This window comes from Protopterus annectens, chromosome 11.part0 (genome assembly GCF_019279795.1).
Source record: "Protopterus annectens isolate FY-2018-M chromosome 11.part0, PAN1.0, whole genome shotgun sequence".
In the NCBI taxonomy this organism is placed as follows: domain Eukaryota; kingdom Metazoa; phylum Chordata; order Ceratodontiformes; family Protopteridae; genus Protopterus; species Protopterus annectens.
The window spans coordinates 834,822,972-834,846,338 of NC_056745.1; the positions used below are offsets into that span (position 1 = coordinate 834,822,972).

The following is a 23,367-nucleotide window of genomic DNA, read 5'->3' on the forward strand; positions in this document are numbered from 1 at the left end:
CACCACTGCAGAGCAAAGTAACTACATATCATGTCAGTAGTTACTAGATAAAGGTGTATTCCTAGATAATGAACACAAGTAATTTAAATATAACTGGTTCCAGTTCAACAAATCACAGTCACAATTCAATTAGAAGCAATTCTTTATTTTAATCTGTGCTGAAATTCAACTCCCTTGGCTAATTTGCCTCTCTTTCCATTTCTGCACCATGCAATGCTGTACCACAGGAATTTAATAGTTTCAAAAAAGAACCTAACTCAATTCCTTTCAGAATAGCACTAAGGCTCTTGCTTTTAAATTACCTACAATTGCTATTCATTATATAATTTTTTGTTCATTGCTGTCTTACATAAAACAACTTATGAATCATACTTGTGCAATGCATGTGCCCCTTGCTATTAGGTGAACCACTAGATAAAAGTGAGTACAACATTATTAATGTTTCTCAATGCAATATTAAATTACTTGATATTTACTATTCTTATAGAGCAATGTAATAATTATAGGTTCATAGGTAGGTACTAGGCTACTGGCCCTAGGGCCTATATAAGGCTAGCCAAAAAGGTACCCTGGCTTTCGCCACCCAAGAAAATTATTTTCCTGTGCCCCTGTTGAGCAAAGCCACAGAAGTGATCCCAGGGTGAATTTCCTAGCTCCCATCCAACTATCAAGATTTTTCTTGAAGAGTGCTAATGAGGAGCTTTGTTTGATATAGATAGGTAGTTTGTTCCAGAGTATGGGAAGTCACTGGGACAGGAATCTAACCCTTGTTTATCCTGAAATATTATTGTTTTATAATGTGTAATATATTTTATAAATAAATATACTTTATAAACGAATTAGATAAAGAAAGATACTCAGAAATTCAAGAAGAATGTATCACCCCAAACAAGGTACATTCTCAACTGTAATGCTTTGGCAGGATTTTTGCAAGGCCTTCTTAAAAGAAAAAAAAAAAACTTCACAGTCTCTGAACAGACTGTTCTGAGATTCAGACTGAATTTCACAGTACTGCTCATGAATCGCCAGTCTTCATGATCGAATATAAATCTGTACTCTCAGCTGCTAGTACTAACAGCTACAGCAGTTTTGTTTGTTTCTTTCAGCTTTTCCCAGTTAGGGGTTGCCACAGCGGAACTCCGGTCCACTAATGATTGGCAGTAGAGTTTGACGTGCTGGCTTGCTGGGCCTAACGCACAACCTTCAACGAAGGAACGCCCATTCACGCATGTCGCCACACAGAAGACGCTCTAACTGAGAATCGAATGGGCAACATCTAACTGTGAGGCGACAAAGCTACCGCAGCACCACCACCGCAGTAACAGCTACAGCAGTAGTACTAGTAAAAAGAAAGAAAGCTTTTAAATTGCCTTTCCAAAAATGGTACTCAGTCAGAACTGTCACTGAATGTGCCTTCACTAATTTATAATTGGAGAGCTATTCATGATCATATAGATTCACAGATTAGTACTAAGCTAACTGCCCTTGTGAGCCATATTAAGCCTAACCAATTATCCCTTGTGAGACTCAAACCCTACACCTTGTGTTTGCAAGACAAACACTTTAACCATTAGGCCACCCTCCCAACTCCCAATTCTAATTATATTACATGAATAGAACCTCCAATAGCATCTCCAATTTGACTGATAAAAACAATATGGGAAAAAAACGAGAGTGGGTATGTTGGAATGGGAAACAATGTACCAATTTGGTGGTACATTTTCTGATTTCAGTAAAAAAAAAAGATACATTTCTTTTTTAAGACACATTGTGTCCTGGCTTAAAAAGTTTCAGGGGTGGCGTGTCCCCCTGCACCCAGGACTAAATCCAGTGCATGCCCAGGAGTGTTATGAGGACTGATGCTGCTGGCAAAGGGCCTCCACACTCCTGGAAGGGCATTATTTATACAATAACACATACCTTGGAGGGCATTATTGCTCTTAGAGAATGGTCTGTCTGTAAAATAGTTTTGTTTTATTTTATATGACTATATTATTATTATTTATACTTTTGATGCAAAATAGTTCCTCCACCTAATGTTTCAACCTTGCTGTAATGTATGTAAATGCAATTGGAGGAAGTATTATACCTCCAAAATATAAGATTTTAAAATAAAATTTGTAGTTTGCTGCCAAATCTTTGGGAATTGGTCACCAAATAATGACATACATTTAAATGTCAGGCTTTATTTACATCAGAAAATGCATGCTAAAACAAATCCTTTGATTCTAGCAACTTTCAAATTTTATAACAGCAATGTTAATACCTGTTCCCATTTTTGAGCCTTTGTTCTCCCTTTATTTAAGGCTTTATCCACATTTCAGAAAGGTGTGCATACCTCTTAATTTTAACTGCTGTTGCCACTGCTCAGTCCATCTCTTTCTATCTCTCTCTCTCTCTCTCTCTCTCTCTCACTCTCTCTCACACACAGACACACAAACACACACACACACACACACACACTCAAACAGACACTTCTGCTTTCATGTACGCAATCACGCATGCACTCACATACACAGACAGAAATGCAAATACACTTTCCTTTTTTTTTAATGTTTCTTTTAATTTTATACTCACTCAGTACTTGTTCTCCAGTCAGAGTTTAATGTATGGTTTGCCCGTTCCCTAAAAGATTTTATAGACTGTAGTAGATTTTTTTTATTTTTGTAAAGTAACTGTGGCAACCAGAGGGCATCTCATTATGAAGCCTCAAATATTTTACATTGCCACTTCCTCGGTTAGTTGTAAATGGATTATGGATAAGTACTATGCTGGCTGCACTTGTATGCCATTTTAAGCTTAGCTAATTTCCCTTTCAAAGGAGAGAATCAAACTCAATAGCTTGTGTCTGTGAGGGAAACACCTTAATCATAGGTTCATAGGTTCATAGGTAGGTACTAGGCTATCGGCCCAAGGGCCTAAGTAAGCCTAGCCAACAAAGTTCCCTGGCTTACTCCAACCCAAGAAAGTTAATTTCCTGTGCCCCTGTCGAGCAGAGCCACAGAAGTGATCCCCGGGGTGTATTTCCTATTTCCCATCCACTCATCAAGATTTTTCTTGAAGAGTGTTAATGAGGAACTTTGCTTGACATAGATGGGTAGCTTGTTCCAGAGTATGGGAAGTCTCTGGGACAGGAATCTATCCCTCCAGCAAGTCCTGTTTATTGTGGTGACATGGTTTAAGTCCCTAGAGTGTGTAGCTTGTAGGGATTGGGATTTCTTTATGTGTAGCAAGTCCAACAGCTCTGGGTTTGACATAGCTTTACATGTTAGGCAGAGATCACCTCGGAGTAGGCGATATGTTAAAGAGTAAAGCTGGGTTTTTTTGAGACGATCAGTGTAGGGCATCTATTTGAGGCCAGTAATCCTCTTTGTGAGGTACTTCTGTGGCCTTTCCAGCTGCTGCAGATGTCTTGTGAGGTACATTCCAAAAGGGGCATTGTACTCTATAATGGGTCTAATGAGTGTCAAGTAGAGGGGAACAATGACCTCTTTTTTCCTGGATGAGAACCCTTTTGTGATGAGGTGTGCCATGTAGAAGGATTTTTTGACTACTGTGGCAATGTGTTTATCAAAGGAGACACTAATGTCCACCTGGGTCCCAAGGTCTCTTATCACACATTCGGTGTTAGGAAGACTGCCACCTATGTGGTAGTTCATGGGTACAGAGTTTTTACCAAAGGGGATAACAATGCACTTTTTGGTATTGAGCTTGAGGCCATGATTCTGACACCAGGCATCTGTCTCAGTGAGGCCCTTCTGTAGGATGTCCACATCATTTGGGGACTTGACTATAGCTCCTAGTTTGCAGTCATCTGTGAACTTCATTAGCCAGAGGCCTTCCGTGTTAGCCTGTACTTCAGAGAAGTAGATCCCAAAAAGGAGAGGTCCCAGGACTGATCCCTGTGGTACTCCACTTGTCACTGGTTTGAAGTCAGATTTGGAGTCAGCAACTTTTACTGTGTGGGTTCTGTCAGTAAGCCAGTTGGCAACCCATCTTGTGACATAGGGATTTATACCTAGTTTAGTGAGTTTAGCTATAATTCCATAATGGGGGATGGTATCAAAAGCCTTGGCGAGGTCAAGATAGGCTGTGTGAACCACCTTACCCTCATCTAAGGCTTTGGTGACTGCCTCAAAGAAGTTGACCAGGTTCAGGAGGCATGATCTGCCTTTCACAAACCTGAACTGGGTGGGGTCCAGAGTTTGGATATTACCAATGTCTTTGTTTAGGAATTCCATGATGATACGTTCCATGGCCTTGCAGTCCAGGCTCATCAGGCTAATAGGGCGATAGATCCCAGTATCAGTGGTAGCTCCCCCTTTGTGGAGTGGGATAACTGTTGCTGTGTGCCATTCAGTGGGCACAAAGCCTGGCGTGAGGCTATGATTGAACATGGTGCTTAGGTGGGGATGTTGTCCAGTCCCATGGATGCTGTGTTTTTGGCTTTAGAGATTGCTGCTTTTCCCTGTGAAGTTGTGATTACAGGGACTCTGCATTCTTTCTGTATAGATATGGGCCCTTTAGGAGGTGGAGGGGGGTAAAGTTAGCACCGAACCTATCTGCCAGGATGTTGGCAATATCAGTTGGTTGTAATTTTTGTGCCATTGTGCTGTAACTCAGAGCAGATCTGGGTGTTGCCATTGAGATTCCTGACATAGCTATAGAATGATTTGTGGTTGTCCTTAGAATCAGTGGCGATCTTGTTTTCATAGCTAGCTTTGGAGGATCTTATAAGGGATCTCAGCTTCTTGCTGAGGCTGACCAGGGAGCTCCTCCACTCATGAGATTTTACCCTCTTTTGCCACAATTTCTTCCTTCTGTTGTAGAGTTTGTTTATGGCAGGGGACCACCAGATCGGCTTCCTTTTTCTGGAGGATAGCATTTTGGTTCTGTTTGGGATAGCACGATCCATGCACTCGTGTAAGTGCTTATAGAGTGCATTTATATAGGATTCAGCAGTCGTAACTGTATTGTCCATCTGCATGGGTGTTATGAAGTTCGCCACTTCTGTCTTAAGAAGCAGGAAGTTGGCTTTGGAGAATTTTTTTACCGTGGTTTCCTTAATGGGGGGTGGGGGCGGGATATGGATATCTAGGGTGATTAGCTTATGGTCAGATCTGACCAACGAGGAATTGACTTCAGGTGTGGAACACCGGTCACTCATGTTGGTAATGACTAGGACTAGGATATTGTTGCCCCTGGTGGGAGTGTGGATAAGCTGATCCAGGGCATTGAAATTTATAAATTCCAGAAAGTGCTGAGAGAAGGAGTTGGTACATGAGTAGTTTTCCCAGTTAATGGTGTGGTAGTTGAACTCGCCCAATATTAGGGTGTTTGGTTGAACCCTAATATTTTCCAGTATATCAAAAAAAGAGGAGTGGGAATCCTGGGGCATGGTGGGGTATCTGTAGCAGGCTACAAATTGTATTCCAGTTTTACCCAGAGTTAGTTGCACTTGGATAACCTCGGCTGCATTATGCTGAGCAACTAGCCTGGAGGTGTGGATATCCTTAATGAATATGGACACACCTCCGCCTTTGGAGTTCCAGTCCAGGTTAGATGGACGAAAAGTGTGGGATGAGTTATAGCCTGGTAATGCAGGGGTGCTCTCTGGAGCCTTGATCCAGGTCTCAGCCACTGCACAGACATCGATGTTCCCCATTTTAAGGAGAGTCTCGAATGAGTGCATTTTGAGATTTAGACTTCTAGCATTGAGTAGCATTACCCTCAGTTTTTGCTTGCCTGTTCCTGTTATGCAAAACATCATCATATCATTATGTCAACTACCCCCCTCTGTAGTTGATGGTTCAGAAGTTCATACTAGGCATTAATCTGCAGACTACTCCAAGCCTAGCCAATAACCAGAGGTTGGAATCAAACTCTGTCCATATCGTTTTGTGTTAAAGGCCTTAACTATTATGCAAATTCCACTTCCAAATATTTTTCTTTCCTGATAAAATTTACTCAGGAAGCTTTAACAGCCACTGAAACATGGCTTCATAACTCACAACTCATGCTCAACCCAAAAAAGACCAGACTACTACTTTTCTCCCCAAATCCCTCTCTCATGAAAAAAAAAATTAAAGCCCTCACTCTTGATAATACAACATTGAAGCCACTTCTCATGGAAAACTTCTATTATGGATGATAATGGATGATAATCTAACATTTGATCTGCACATACAAAATTGTGTAAGAAAAATCACTGAAAATTAGGGATGCTTTACAGAGTGAAAAAACTTTCTCACTGATGCAACTAAAACTATACTTGTTTCTACTTATCTCCTCCCCACTCTTCCCATCCTTACTAACCTCCAGGCTTCACAAAAATTAAAACTTCAACAGTGCTATAACAAAGCTACTAAATTTGCAGCACATAGCCCTTTCAGAACCCACCACTGTATAGCACTGAAAAGCCTAAATTGGTTATAACTGTCACATCAGCTAACATATACAGAACTTCTTACCACCTATAAAATTATCCTCCATCCATCTGCCTTTCCAGCACTAAAAAGCATTCTACACAACTATGTTCCCAGTCAATCATTGTGATCCAGTGACCAGAAACGTCTGTCTGTTTACAGAACTAGCAAATCTGCTGGGCATTGTCTGTACTCGTACAAGGTTACTAAGGCCTGGAACTTGTTACCCTCCTTTCCATCTTTCAAAACCACTCTGAACCACTTCATAGCTAAAATCTGGCTCTGTTCTTGCTCAAAACCAGGATAACCTATAACCCTAAATATAAACAAGTACTTTTTCATTCCTTAGACTTCCTTACTCTCCCTTTTTCACTTACTTCTTAATGTAATCTAATTCTCTTCCCTGACTTTCTCTCTAAATACACCATTGGCATGTTTTTTTCCCTCACTTCATATTGCAGTTTCTGTTTGTATTAGACAAAATTAGCTTTAATTTCTCTAGAAACTGTATAAAATTTCTCTAAATGTTAAATGATTGTCAAATACCGTGTATCCATTCATAACCAGTGTTTTATATTATATCTAATTGTTATAATTATTTAAACTGAAGATGTTTTGTTTTACTTTTGAAGATTGTAAAATTATTTTTCTTAAAATGTTTTGTATTAATTTAGAGCTTTTCTCCCTGGGCCTCCACTGAAAATGAGCTTCTACCCAATTGTACTTTCCTGGTAATCAAATGTCCATAAATAAATAAATAAAGGCAGCTTTAGAATGCAGTGAGATATTTAAATGTCAGTTTCTTTGACTTTGTAAAATCTGTGTTGTTAATAAAGTGGGAAGAAAGAATTTAAAGAGAGGATAATTTATTTATTTTTATTTGTTTTATTTTATTTTACATTTGTTAACTGGGCTAGTCCAGTTGGATGTTTGTCCATTTTCAGTGGAGGCCTGGGGAGATAAGCTCCATTTGTGAACACAGAGATACAGTAAAGACATCACAATATCATACAAAAAAATCCCCCATTATTAATCCTCATAACATGAGTAACAAGTGGAACAATTAAGGATGCTGCCTTTTTGTCATTTATCCGTATCTTTCTATAAATGTGTTTCTTCCTTTTTGTTTGGTTAAGTGATAGGGAAAATGAACAGAAAGACTTCAAGGATCTTGACTTCCATTCTGATGTGTCTGATAAGGAAAGTGAGCATGGTGATGAAGAGTCAGATGATGAGGACACTGGCTGTAACATCTCTGAAAGACAAGGTGTGCCAGGCGCTGGTAGTCTTGGTGAGAGTGATGAGGACACTTCTGAAAGACAAGAGAAATCCTATGTGGACCCAGAGGCAGTTGACTTTGTAAAGGAAAGTACTTATATGGAAGAAGTTCATGAAGAAATGAAAAAGGTAAGCGTAATAGTTCTAACTATCTCCATGAGTATATGTTGTACATTGACATCTATCATTCACTTTAGTCTTTGCTAGTTTACATTGACAGCTATCATTCACTTTAGTCTTTGCTAGTTAATTTATCTTGCTGTTATGGTTTTGCCAGCCACACACTCATCTGCTGACCAGACTGGATGAGTAAGGTTAAGTTGTCAGAGATGGAGAGCTTTGACATCTCTTCCTGTATGTGCACAGCTGGACAGCAGCTGTATTACAGATGTGGTGTGTCAGTGGAAGTTGATCGTATTTCAGTACCAGTTGCTTTTCAGATAAAATATGAAACAGTTGATGGAGCCTATAATCTACCACTCCATCTCACTGTCAGTGTATATGAGGTGTGAAGTTCATAAATGCTGATGTGGTATGAAATTTTGAAACTGCTGAGAAGGTCTGCTGATGAGAAATCAAGTCCTTTTTGGTAGTGCCTTATAGTTATCATTAATCTATTATTTACTGTTCTGAACAATCTTTTATACTTCCTTGTCTGACTGCAACCATTAGATAACACTGATAAAGTTTGGCTTACACTGCATGCCTACATGAACACAGTAGAATTCTGAGCCGCATCACCATTTAACAGTGATGGTGTAAATAATACCCAAGACTTAGACATGCGACTTTTAATTGAGGAATTATTCATTATACTTGTATGCTTTTGTTTTGGAGGCACTTGTTTTCTTTAAATTGATAGTTCATGCTTAAAGTGTTTGCTTAAGCATATGACTGGTTGTTAGAAGTAGCATGTGTAAAGAAGGTCAGTTGCTGTGCTTCTTTAATTGACTTGCTAATTGGATGGTCTACAAGGCACATGTGCTCCTTGTCATGGGCAGTCATAGAGCACTGTATGGTAGTGACTTTGAGACATACATTGTGCATTACTTTCTTCTTGATTACAGCCAACAAGGTTTCCATTATGGGCAACAATTACATAAAACGTCAAATAAAAACTCAATTGCTTCATTAAGATGTTTTTCATTTCACATCTGCATTTTTATAGATGTTCTTAAATTTGATTGGAACAGGCCTAAATAATATGAAAAATTTCACACAAAATTGTTCATAGGGAGGTATACAAGTTGTTTTATTTGCAATAGTATTGCAAAAAATCCTTTCTGTTATGGTTCACACCTGTTTCTGCAAAGTACTTTCCAGTAATAACATCAGTTAAAGATGTTAAATCCTAAAGAATACATTGTGAAAAATCCTGCCGCATCCCTTGAACATTTTTTTTTGGGGGGGGGGGGGTAGGTCAGCTGTTCTAGATGGACTATGACTAAAACAATTTATTCATAATGGCCACTCCAGATGTGTGTCTACTTCAGAATCTCTTTTCCTGTGTTTTTTTTTTCTTCCATATTGACTAGTCATTGATTTAATTAATTCCTGCTGTTACACTGGCCTCTCATGGTCTGCAGGTTGGAAGTGGGAGCAACCTGGCAGAACTTTTCATCCAGGCAGCTACTGACAGTAATTTTCCACTATTCATCTGCATGTTCCCTTCAGCATGCCTACTGGTTATGGCACAGTCCCTGATGTAAATGGTCTGAGAGTTGTTCTCCATCCCTGCTGAATTTAAGAAAAACTGTAACTGTCCCTAGACTGGGGAATTTCTCTGTAGACGTAGCCCCCTCCAAGCCACATTTTAGTAATGCAGAGCTCAGGGTATTTCTACTATAGGCACCAACCCTGTATCTGATGTCTGGCATGTGTATTTGCAGTGTCGTCCCCTTGATGGGGTGCACAAGTCCGTGCATGTGCCCCTTGAAGGCTACTGCAAATAGCTTGGCAGTGCTATACTCATTCACACAGTGCATCATGCTGCTTTAAATGTACCCACCCACTGACTGGTGCCAGAACTGCAGCAAACAATCTCACTGCCCTGTTCCCAGGAAGTAAGAGCAGGTACTGGCCACTAACTGCTATCTTTCCCTACTACCCCTTCATTGCTTGGGCTGCTATTAGATTTTTGGGTTGTGCAGTGTGTCACAGTCAGGGCTTTACCTCTGTACACCTTTGAGCTGACTTATTTTGTATCTATCTTTATTTAAATGTGTGTTATATTCCATTATATTTAATATTTCATGTTCAATTTTATTTTAAATTCAAGATGGATTTCATTATCTTTGTTTTGGAGATTTTTTAGGTTAAACCCACATCACTTATTTGCTAGATAATGTCGTTCATTTAAACTGACATCTTTCACTTTACTTAGTTGTAAGCAAGATAATTCCTCTTACCTGAGACCTTACAAAGCTACCTGTAAGAACTTCACAGGTTACCAGTGGATGTGGTAGAAAATCATTGAAAAACTCATTAACTGGTGATTGATGTAGGAAATTATTGTAATCACTGCCTCTGTTACAGAACTGGTGACATTTCATTGTTTATAAGCTTTTTTTTCTGTAGTTGTGCAAACACACAGTTGGTGTATATGTAAGTTTGGGCATGTGGGGTTGTGTGGTGAGTTGGTGGTGGGTGTTATTAAGAATGCTGTCAGTGAAGCATTTTACTGCTTAGCTGAAACTTTACAACACAGTTTCTGCTTTTATTCAATTTGCTAACTGGTCTTTTCTATGCTGTCTTTTTAACTTTTTTTATCTTTATTTGGTAACATATCTGGGAAATGTGCTTGTGGAAGGTTTATTTCTCTATATTGACACTATAATTCTCAGAAAACTCATAAAGATGCAATATCAATGACCCTCCTTGATTAGTCAATGATTATAACCAATTGTAAGTCAGCAATTTTTACTTTAAGCTCCTACACTGGGGGGAAGTCTGTATACCTACACATAAGCACAGTGTGACATAATTTGCCAGAGTATTAACAAATATGTACAGAGCAGATTACCTTGGACATGCATGCACAGGGCTCAGTGGTAGACTTACCAGAATTGCACAGCTATGTGCTTATCTAATAGTTTAGAATGATAACTTTAAAAGTATTTCTTCCTTTTAGAGGAAAGGACTGTTGCATGGTGACATTGAATGTGGAAGATACATACCTTCACAACCCAATAAGACTATCGCTGAGGCACCACCTAAGTTTTTTTGCAAAGTTTAAATTTGTGTCTCTGCCATTTAGTCTTTCTACAACTCTCAAACATACTTGGTGATGTATAGCAGAATAGGACATAACTTTTTCCAGACCTGTATGACTTCCTGCCAGTAGCTCAACCTCAGGAATATTTGAAAGACCGTATTAGAATAGCAGCTTCATTGAAGCAGTTTGTGACGATCATCATATATACAAAAAGTGTAGATGTTTTTCTGCCTCTTGGTCGGTTAACACTTCTGGGAGCCATTTTGGATGCATCCAGATGAACATTTTCTGCTTCTGGAAAAACAACTAGAGATCTACTTTTAAGTGACAATATTTTTCTGTAAGACATGTCATTACAGCAAGGTAGTAGTAACAAAGCATCCATTGTATATCTTCCTGCTTTTTGCTTGTTCCTTCTGCAATATTCCATTTATTGTTTATTCTCTTTTACAACCATTCAAACACTTCTCTCTGTCAGAATTCAGTTCCTGTGTTACTGGCTTTAGAAACGTTCACATTCTAAGGTTTACTTCTTGAGAATTTGTCATATAATGCAGTGCACTACAGTGCAGTAACATCAATCTGTTTCAAGTTTTGCCATATCCTACAGCTGGTGCCTTTCCATTTTACAGCTGACTAGGAAAAGAGTGCTGGGTTAACTTGAATGCCTGAGTTTTGACTTGTTTACAGCACCTAATCTATTTTGTAGTTTGAAAGATTTAATTATGTGGTCAATGTATTCTTTTCTTACATGTTTGCCTTTCTTTTGGGCATAGATGTCATGTTTCCATGTACAAGAAAAAGAAAATGCTTCTGACAGAAGTATGGATTTCCACCTGCAGTTTTACTCTGCTTCCTCCACCTTAGTCCTTAAAGGTGGTATGTACACAGCTTCTCAGCAAACATTTCAAACAACCCATCTAAGTGACCATCCCTTTGAAATTTAGTTCTACTTTCCTTACAGAGAAAAATAATGAGAACTGTCCTATAAAAATACCTATAACTTCCAGTGAAGCTTGGATTAAATTCAGGCCATAAATAAATGAACACATTTTTCCCCTCAGAAACATGGTTAACTGCATTGCTTTAAAATCAGAAATGTAGAAATAAAAAATACATATATATTTTCTTCACATTGTTAAGGCCAAGGTGGCTGAGAATATTGTACTATACAGTTGTCCCTCCCTGACATCTAAGCGATTTAAGAGAGTCCATTATAGGATGGCAGAAGCAGTCATATTAACTTATTTTTGCGCAGACACAGAAAATGAACTGTTGATTAATGTGAAGAAAGCTGGGGGATTTGTTTTTTTGAAAAATAATTTGGCTCACTATGACTCCTATATGGTTGGTTGGCTGCATACCTCTCAACCTCTAAGCACATGAAATGTGAACAAAACCAAAAATAACTGGGGACAAAGACTCAAAATTAGAGACAGATTTTAAAGGGATACTTACTGGCGGCTGACATATTGGTGGATGGGTGGATTTAGTGCAAAAAGTTAATGTTGCGGTGAGTTTCATCGCAATGTGTTGTACAAGCCAGAGGAGGGCTTGTCAGGGATTTTTCACGTTTACTGTGATGTGCCCGTGGAGTTGGTATATGTTATTTATTTGGGGGTGAGGGTCAGAACACACATCATTGGGGTACAAGGGGCTTCCTCCCCTCTAGGAAAGATTTTTTTGATTTTATACTGTTTTTGACTCATAGGTTTCAATATTTATTTTTTAGAAATAGGCGAGTCAAAAGAGCATGCATAAATTGCTTGTAGGTATACCAATTTTAAATATTGTTCCTAGAAACTTAGAAAGTTGTTAGAATAACAGGTTTTGCATTATCATGCATTTTCTCCAAAGGGTATGAAGTCTGATTCTGAAGTGTATTTCATGATTTAGTGACTTCAGTCCTCAATGATTGCCAGAAAACCACAAATCTTACAAGGAACAAATGAAAAATATGAGGCAACGATCTGGAAGTTCTGCAAAAATCTGGAGAGTTGAGAGGTATGGTGAGCTTTGATGTTCATCCACTAGTTCCACTTATTGAAATGTTTGGTTTTCACCTATTTTAAGATTAGGTTCATAGGTAGGTACTAGGCTATTGGCCCTAGGGTCTATACAAGCATAGTCATAAAGATTCCCTGGCTTTCGTCACCCAAAAATTATTTTCCTGTGTCCCTGTTGAGCAGAGCCACAGAAGTGATCCCCGGGGTGAATTTCCTATTTCCCATCCAATCGTCTAGATTTTTCTTAAAGAGGGCTAATGAGGTGCTCTGCTTGATATGAATGGCCAGTCTGTTCCAGAGTATGGGGAGTCCCTGGGACAGGAACCTATCCCTCCAGCATGTTTTGTTTATTGAGGTGACAAGGTTTAGGTCCCTGGAGCATGTGGCTCAGAGGTATTAGGATTTCTTTAAGTGTAGCATGTCCAACAGGTCTGGGTTTGACATGGCTTTGTATATTAGGTAGAGATCACCTCTGAGTAGGCAATATGCAACGGAGTAGAGCTGGAGTTTTTTGAGACGGTCTTCATAGGGCCATCTGTTTGAGGCCAGTGATCCTCTTTGTGAGGTATTTCTGTGGCCTTTCCAGTTGTTGTAAATGTCTTCTGAGGTACATACCAAACGGGGCGTTGTACTCTATAATCGGTCTAATGAGGGATGAGTAGAGAGGAACAATGACCTCCTTTTTTCTGGATGAGAAACCTTTTGTGATGAGGTGTGCCACATAAAAAGTTTCCTGACTACTGTGGTAATGTGATAATCAAAGGCGAGACTACTGTCCACCTGTGTCCCTAGGTCTTTTATCACACTTTTGGTGTTAAGTGAACTGCCTGTGTGGTAGTTCATGAGCACAGGGTTTTTCCCAAAGGGGATGACTATTAATTTTTTGGTGTTGAGCTTGAGGCCATGACTTTGACACCAGGCATCTGTCTCAGTGAGGCCCTTTTGTAGAATGTCCACATAATTTGGGGATTCAATAATGGCTCCCAGTTTGCAGTCATCTGCGAACTTTGTTAGTCATAGACCCTCTGTGTTGGCCTGAACTTCAGAGAAGTAGATGCCAAACAGGAGTGGACCCAGGACTAAACCCTGTGGTACTCCACTTGTCATTGGTCTGGAGCCAGATTTGGAGTCGGCTACTTTCACGGTGTGGGTTATGTCAGTGAGCCAGTTGGATTAGATAAATTACCTGCAAACTGATGGTCATCATTGTACTCATATACATTGTCGAAATGTGCACTTTTTATAGAAAATTATCAGCTCCTGATACATTTGTCTTGTTAGTATTTTTTGATTTTAACTTCTGACATTGGGATTGTTGGCATCAGAATGTGTTAGACTTTTTTTTTCTCAGTGTTTTTTGAGGAAAAGAAACACTTTTTGTTGGTCAGTGACAAGTTACTGAGCTCTGTGTCATAAGAATATTGTAATAAATTGCTGTGTGCAATTATTTTAAACCACTGGTTTGAGAGTTCTAAGAAGAGAAGCTGGCTAACAAACTTGCAAACAAAATAAAATATAAAGACTAACAAGCAATTTTTTAGCATTAAGTACTAATTACATAAATATCCATTGTTCTGAATCTGTTATAACTTTTTTTGCAGCATGATGAAGCAAATGAGACTAAAACTGTCTGTGAGGATGTCAAAACTGTGGCGTGGTCACTTGCAAAGCAAATCAAGCCTGGTACAAATCTGTCCGACATTATACTTCCCACATTCCTCTTGGAACCTCGTTCATGCTTAGATGTAATGTCTGACTGTTATCATATTGACCTTCTTTCAAAGTAAGTGAAAATTCCTTCTTTACAGTGTTATTATTAGTTTTATTGTTAAGATGGATCTAGGTCTATTGAACAAAAGTTCAATAGTCTGAATCCACAATAACCGAACGCACTTTAATAAAAGCGCTTTCACCAAAAAAGCGCTTTCGTTAAATTGCATTATAAAAAATAAAATAAAACAATAAATCTTCTTTTATGCAGGGGGGGCAAGCCCCCCTGCACCCCCCACCCCCCTACTTTTATATTCTCACTCCAAGGTCGCACTACAGTGGGGAAAAGGGAATTTTCCCTTAATCTCACCATAGTGCGACCGGCACAATGAGCATACATATCCAAAAGTGCTGCTTTGGTGAACAGCACTTTTGGTTAAGTATGTTCGGTGATTTCTGCTTCGGCAGAAAGTGCCATCGGGGATCTGTATGGATCCCACATAAACACGTACATACATACATACATACATACAAATACACACACACACACACACACACACACACACACACACACACACACACACACACAGATACACAAACACACATGCGAGCACACCAGCAAAATGTGATGCTTGGTCTCTCTCTGTTAATGGGAATGCTTTGAATTTGTTCTGCTGTGTTTAAAATTTGCAGACTAAGTTGTAGGCATCCCTTTTCTTATGCCTTTGATTATGTTATGACACCTCTGCTGCATTTTGTTCCTGTGCCTGTTATATTTTAAATGTTGAATTACTTAGATTAGTTCCTTTAGAGATTTAATGCCGGAACAAGTTGACTTTCAAGTTCATTTATTCATGACCTGTTTGGAACCTTCAATTGTCAAGACATTTCAAAATGTTTTTCTTCCACATACATATCCATCGCTGTTTCTGTGATTAAAGCATCACAATTTCTTAATATTTATTGGTTTGCCAAAGAGTCTAAAGACATCTTTTTCCATGCTTAATTTCAGCTTGAAGTTCTGTCTTCAACTAGACAAGTTTTTAGTCATCTAGTATTTCAGACACCAGACTTTTGGTTTATTTCACTGTCAGTCACCACCTGTAACAAAAAGATCTATTAAACCAAAAGAAGAGATAACACCTGCAGATTTGAAACCCTGCTTTAAATATGCAGTCATTTTATCTGAGTTGGATTCCTGAGATCATTACATCTCCCATGTCTCAAGCATATGCATACACCTCTTTATTAAATGTATGTAGAATTTAACCCCATAATCTGAGAGAAAAGGCAGCGACAACTGAGAGGGCAGTGTTCTCCATATTCCCATGATAGAGCAACTTCATTTTGCTCCCATGAGCATTTTTATTAATTTTATAACCATGGTGTGAAAGTATACTCAGTATGACCTCATAGATAGAATACCAAAATGTAAATATACTTAGTATGACGTCATAGGTAGAATACCAAAATGCAAAACATTTCCTCAGGGGCTTATACATCTGTATAAAAAATCAAAAATGAAGCACTAAAACCACAAAAAAAAAATAATAAAGTATTCTTTGTTTACTGTTAATAAGTGTGTAGCAAATCGAAGTTTAAAAATGTCATGCATTGCAAAATTCTGTTTCACAAAAAAAATGTTGCTGGTTCAGGAGGCAGAATAATTTGGAGAACAGCTCAGAACATAGAAAAGTAAATGGCTACATGTTATGACCATTGGCCATCATATGTCTATGGTATTAAGGAAATCATACTATGTTGCACGGTTTACTATTGTTTTGCTGATTTCACTGTAGGCAAATTATAATTTCTATGAAACGTAAAAACAAAAATTCACCACAGCGAACAACAAAAATCTTAAACTCAGAAGTGGTAAATGTTCGAATTCGACATAATTTGAGCATTCACCACACTTCCATGAACAGCATTACTATGCGTTGCACAGTAAAGAACGTGTTTGTAAGGAGGCAAGCCCCCTGCACCCCCCATGTGGGGGGTTGTATGCCCCATACCCCCTGCTACTTAAATATATAAACTCCGGGATTGAACTATAGTGAGGGAAAGGATACATTTCCCGTAACCCACTATAGTGTGATCTGCATCAAAATGTAGAAATTCACAACAGCGAATGCTGTATTGCATTTGCTGTTGTAAATTTCTACATTTTGGCATTCGTTTTTCTGATTCTACCAAATAAGTAGTTTTGCACTAATGTGAATTGCATGAAGTGCAATCAGAAAAATGATAGCAAACCATGTTGCACAGCTTGTAAGCAGGGGAATGGCATCTGGTTTCAAAGAAGTCATTGTTTCACAGTATTTGGACCTCATCAGACCAATCATTAAGTGCAATGCCTAATTTGATATGTACCTGACCAAACGCATAAAACAACAATTGGAACATCTACAGATGTTCCTCAGAAAAAGGATTGCCACAATCTTCTACAATCTGTTGAGGAGCTATCTCTGCCTGGCATACAAGTCATCATTGGATCCTTCTTTGATGAACCTTCTGTATCTCTGCAAAATGAATAGAATCAGAATTACCTGGCTTGTGACATAAACAGGACATGTTGTCTTAGAGACTATCACTTCTTCCCTAATGCAGATCAAGAGTAATCTGGACCCATCCATGGTTTGGCACCTATGTCCCAATAGACAGAAGCAGCCTGTAAATGCTTGACCAACCAAGCTCTAGCCTACATATGCCCCTTGGTGTAATCTTTGGGTTCCTAAACTTGCCTGATACATTTGAGATGTATGGCTATGCTTAAAAAGGCCCTATAATTTTTAGCCTATTATAAAACTATGAAACTATAAACCTATGTGTATTTATATGCATACAAAAACACACATGAACACATGCAAACACACACACACACACACACACACACACACACACACACACACACACACACGCACACACACACACACACACACACACACACACATCTCTCTCTCTCTCTCTATATATATATATAATATATATATATATATATATATATATATATATATATATATATATATATATATATATATAATAAGCTAGGCTTGCAAGGGCAGTTAGTCTAGTGCTAACCTATGAATATATATATATATATATATATATATATATATATATATATATATATATATATATATATATATATATATATATATATTGTGCGGTGTGTGTGTATAAAACCCTATTTCACATTGTTTAGGGTGTATTTTACCCTGCTTTCACCTTAGGGTAATAAATAATGAACTTTGTTAGAAGCTTCAGAGAATGTTTGCATTGCATTAAATAAGTCTTTAAAAGAGCCAGAAATTATCTGGTCCACACTTTCTTTTGATATGCTTCTCCCCCATTTATTCTTTCTGTTGATGGTATTAGTTTCATATCTTCCTCACAAAAACCTTGCATTGCCTTTGTCGGCTCTTTTCCTTGTCTTTTCTGATCTGTATTTAAAGCTGTAGTGCCTATAGCATCTGGTAATAGTTTTCCATCTCCATCTATACACCCTTCTTTTGGCTTTCCTCTATATTCCTTCCAGCAGCCTACTGTTATTTTTTTCTTACATGGCCTACTAAACTCACAGTATTCAAAATGTGGCATAACCAAGGCCATTCAAACAAGTGTTCTAGAGTCTTTCCCACTGAGATTAAATCTCCTTTTTCTTTTTTACTGCTATCGCTGTTCTCTCACTTTGCTTTTGATAGAGTTTTCATTGTGCGATGAACACTCCAGATCACCCTTAGGGAGGTTTGTTGGAACAATAAATCATGACGCTCGGACTTATCCACCTTCTGAGATGCATTGATTTGGCTTGATTTCCAAAGCTGTTTTCTTTTTCAATGGGAAGACTAATGCTTGTCGCCTGCATATTAAAGTAATGACATACATAGCAGGGCACCCCAGATAAATGCCATTACTGACATGCATTCTCTTGTATTCTTACCAGCTGAAAAACTGACAGTCACTTAATTATTTAATTATATACTATAGTTTTATTTTTGAATACCTGTGTGCATGTTATATTATGTACTTTTTAATAATCTTCACGTAAAAAAATAATGTTTTAACCATTTTTCTGACTCAGGCATATGTCATCCCTCAGCTTTGTTAATTAATGGCGGTGTGGTAGACAGATTGGGCTTAAAGATTGCCACACTCGGTCGTTATTTAGTTTATGGCTTGAACTTGCCTGCGAGTTATACCAGAAATGTAATAAAGCAACAAGGTTAAAGAGCACTCTAAAAATAAAATTCAAGAAACTTTTTATATACCAAATCATGTTTTAAGTAATGTAATGAAACATCATGGATATTAAACAATTACATTCACATGCACTTATACAGTCTAGTTATGCTTAGCTGTATAAATGAAATGCTAAGGAATGTTAAATATGTTATATACATAAACACCATTCTTTGAAAAAAGTGGATTTTTTTCCCTTTTTCGCGTATAACAGGGTTTATAGAAAGATCTAATTCAATAAAAATGCTAATATTTAATGAAAATGGAATGCACAAATTTGTTTAATTGCTTTAAAGGATCTGCATGTATTTCAGTAGACCTTTTACTAAACACATTCAATGTAGAATTAGATGATTGATTACCAGTGTAGAGTATTAGGTGATTTGCATCTTCATAAATACAGAATATGAATGAGTTAGAATGTTGGGATTCGTAAAATCCATACTAAGTAAAATATCAACACTGTCAGTTTTTCCCAGTTATACAAAGCCATATTATCATACAAATCAATTTTGTAAATTTCATCTTAGGTTACCTAAATAAAATGCATTTTCCAAACATAGGAAACATCAATAAACAAGGTTTTAATATCAGCTAAAAATAGAACTTCATCTTTGTATTGGAGAATCTTCGTACAGATAAAAAAAGATAAAACATTCTGTTGGAGGTGTGATATGGAAATAAAAGCTGACTTGTATCAAGTTTTTATGACTACAGCACCATCATACCTCTCAACTGTACAGAGTTTCGCAGAATGTCCAGATTTTTGCCTCATATTTTGGTCTGTTCCTCATAAAAGTTGTGGTTTTCTGGCAAATCACTGAAAATTGAAGTCAGTAAATAATACTAAATAATGACAGACATAGTTTCAGACTTTATATCCTTCAGAAAATTCATAATGATGCAAAACCTGTTATTCTAGTAACTTTTTAAGCTTAAGGGGCACTATTTAAATTCTGTCCCTATTTTTGGGCCTTTGTCCCCCCATTCTTTCTGGCTTTGTCCAGATTTCTTGCACTGAGAGGTTGAGAGGTATGAGCACCTTAAAAGATGTTCTTGACACAATCTCAATAATTTACACAAGCATTGTTGTCTGATAGCCTCCAATTAACTAAATATAGGTTTTGTGTAATATTGTAATACCACTATGTATAGTTAAAAGGACAGTTACTACTCCTCTAATGCCTTTTGAAAGTGACACAAAAGACAATTACTAAGAATTGATGGAAATAGATTGCTCATCCATGTTCAGCGTTCTTGAATGCAGCCACTATTAAATATGAAAATTAGATCAAATTAGACCAACAAAACACTTACCTATTTCTCTAAATTGCCTTTATTATTGATAAGAACAAAGGTGTTATTCTTATAATTTTTGTAAATGTTCAAAGTTATCATTTGTAAGTATAGATTTATTACAGCAAGCTTAAATAATAAATACATGCAATCTGAACACATGACTTAGGTTGCATATATTGCAAATCGTTATTTGTATGTAGATTTAAATAGATGTTCTTCATAAGTCCACACTGCGGCAGTAACCAGTGCTGCTAAAGGTAGATGATAGCAAAAGGAAAAGAAAAAGAAGCCCTTTATAAGTGTCCAAAAACGAAGACCTTCTTATGGGCAAAAAGGGTCACTCCCCACCCACTTCCTTGCAGTCTTTAGTCTCCTCTTCAAAGGATATGTGTTCTTTTCTGAAATTATTAGTTGTGTGGGGGAATTTTGGGGCAGCCTAAAATGAAACCCCTTGTCACCCAGAAAGAGGAAAATTGAGAGTGTTTAAATGCTATAAGTTTCTAATCTAATTTCCTACTCCATTTTGTACGTTTCCCTGAGTTCTCTAAAATGGAGTACACCTCTCAAAAAAAAAAAAATAAAAAAAAAAAAAAAATAAAAATAAAAAAAGGTCTGCTAGCAAATGGCATGTCATATAGCCACTTTAGATGATTAGATGGAAAGCTGTATGAGGCAATGAGGTGCACTAAAAGTCCTGGCAATGTGCAGACATAAACTGTTCTTCAAATCTCAGCAAACAGACTCAGAAAAAAAGGACTGAAACTTTCTTATAAATATTTTGTCTTTCTTAGGCCAGTTTTGACCCAAGGCTGAAATGCGAGCTTCATTGTCACATATTTTTACCATCAGAACCATTTAGTGGTGCACCATGCTAGGGATTCTTTACAATGTTGTTTGTACCCTTGTTAAAATTTGCAGTTGTGTATTAATGTCAATAAGAGGACAAATGTTTACCTTTTCTCTCTTGTTTTCTCCGAGATGTCCATTTCATTCTTTACATAGTGATATTTGTTCCTAATAAATTATTTTTGTGAGGTATCACTGATGTTTAACAATGTTTTTTGTAAACTCTGATTCCCAGGGCTGCACTGGAACAGAATCCATACTATCGCATCAAAATGGTGGTAAGGTGGTATCTTTCTGGGTTCTATCTAAGGAATCAGGTAAGTGTGTGAAATTCTTTATCATAGGGCTTCTGTAGCCTGAACTCTCAAGGCTATGTGTATTAGAACTTGGCAGTGATTTTCAAAAGTTATAGCAGATGGCCAGAAAGAGGAAAACTTGTCTTATTCAAGTAAGTAATATGCCTACAAGTCTTGACTCGGTATTGTTACTGATAATGAACTTCTGTGAATCTTAGTTCTGTGATAAAATTATTTGCATGCCAGTAAATAGCACTAACTTTATTAAAAATATCAGGAAATCTTTTTGGAATAAGGATGAATTTGAGGACAACTTCAGAGTGCTTAGAGTGAATCACTGCTGTTGACAGGTATGACTATACCCCTTTTATTATTCTGTCATACGTGTATACAGCACTTTAAGAGGTAGAACTAATTCAATGAGAGTTTACAGAACTTCAGAATTAGTCATCCCTCACTAGTCTAACTAGAACATTTGCAGGTGCACATATCCACTGAGTAACATTCTTTGTTTCAATTAATGAGTCTGCAGGTTTTGAGGTAAAGCTACAAAGATAAGCACCATGCCAGCAGTCTCAGATATATAGCTTAGATTAAACATTTGATCTATGTTAAACTAAGAAACAGAATACTAGACATTATAAAACAAAGTTTTAGGGTGTTAAGTATGCACCCATTTTGTTAGTAGATGCTTGCCTAGAAAGTGATGATTAAGCCAATTCAAATAGTTTCAGAGTTTAGACTAGGGAGTGGCATAGTAACTGACATGAGAACAGCTCCTATTTGATCAGTACACAGGAGCTAGGATACAGCACTGATTAAATAACACATGCACCGAGTTTTCATTAATGTTCATGAAATTTACCATTGTGTGATTTACTGAAGTAGTAAAGACCAGTAAAAAAAGGGATCACACTGAATGCCAGTCAGGTTTATTTTTTATTTTTTATTTATAATTTGTATATAACTGCCTAGCAGGAGTTTAGTAATAGCAAACGTACTGCAGCTATGCATGGCTTTAGTTGGCTGTCTGTCAGAGTTAATAGCAGTACTGAGGCATCTTTCATATGGTCAGTTTTCTGTATGCTTACTTTAGTGACTTTCTGTATTCTGTCAATTTTTTACCTCCAACCTTGTGACTCGGATAGTGTTGAAAATATTTTTGTGACCAGTTCACTTTAAGTGACATACAAATGAACAAATAATTACTAAATGAACAAATAATTATTTTCATTATTTCATGGGAATGCACATGTGCACACATGCACACGGGCGCGCGCGCGCACACACACACACACACACACACACACACACACACACACACACACACACACAAAATCAATAGCAGTATCTTCGTGGCTTCATATACCAGCGCCATTACTGCAATTGCTCACCATCGATCCCTGCTAATATCATCCCCAGTAGATTGCACTTTGGGAAGCCACCCCCTTTGCCCCACCCAAGTTATGGCTGTGATTGGAATCTTACCCTGCCATGCAATGGTGTGGTTCAAGTGTCTTGTGACTGTGCAAGTAATGTAACTGGCAGAATATTGAGTAAATTCTTTACGTAGACCCATCCCCATAGAGTACTGCATTTGCATACAGCACCCTGAAAGCTCACTGCTTAGAGTGCACAGTGGTGATTTATTGGGCATGCTTTATCAAATTCTCTCTTTCAATGACTTTGTATTTTGATATTCTGAGACAGTGTAACAGTGAGGTAAAGTAGTTTTCTCTTTTGATCTCACAATTAGTTTATTGAGAGATGTGGGAGTGAAGGGGGTACAGCAGGAGCTTGCCTTCCTTGAGTAAACATGGTTTGCTTATGTTGTTTCTATTTGGATTGTTCTTGTTTTTATAGTGCTAGCTCTCAAAAGCAGGTAAGAGAGGAGTAAAGAGATTTGCTTTTTCCCCACCATTGTAGAATCTCAAAACTGGTATATTTAAATATGATGTGGTGGTATGTTTGTTGCACATGGGCTTCACTCCCCTCCCATCACCACAGAAACAGCTGTCATCTATTTTTTTTATAGTTTTATTATTTATTTA

At 37.7% G+C, this 23,367-nt stretch overlaps 1 protein-coding gene across 1 annotated transcript in view; it reads left to right on the forward strand.

The window, feature by feature from the left end:
- Positions 1-23,367, forward strand: part of LOC122815001 (oxysterol-binding protein-related protein 8-like) — a 170,377-nt gene that overhangs the window by 46,963 nt on the left and 100,047 nt on the right. Inside the window, exons 4-6 of the mRNA XM_044087256.1 lie at positions 7,562-7,832; positions 14,525-14,706; positions 21,256-21,337. Coding sequence (XP_043943191.1) covers positions 7,562-7,832; positions 14,525-14,706; positions 21,256-21,337 — 535 coding nt within the window. The remainder of the gene's footprint in view (positions 1-7,561; positions 7,833-14,524; positions 14,707-21,255; positions 21,338-23,367) is intronic.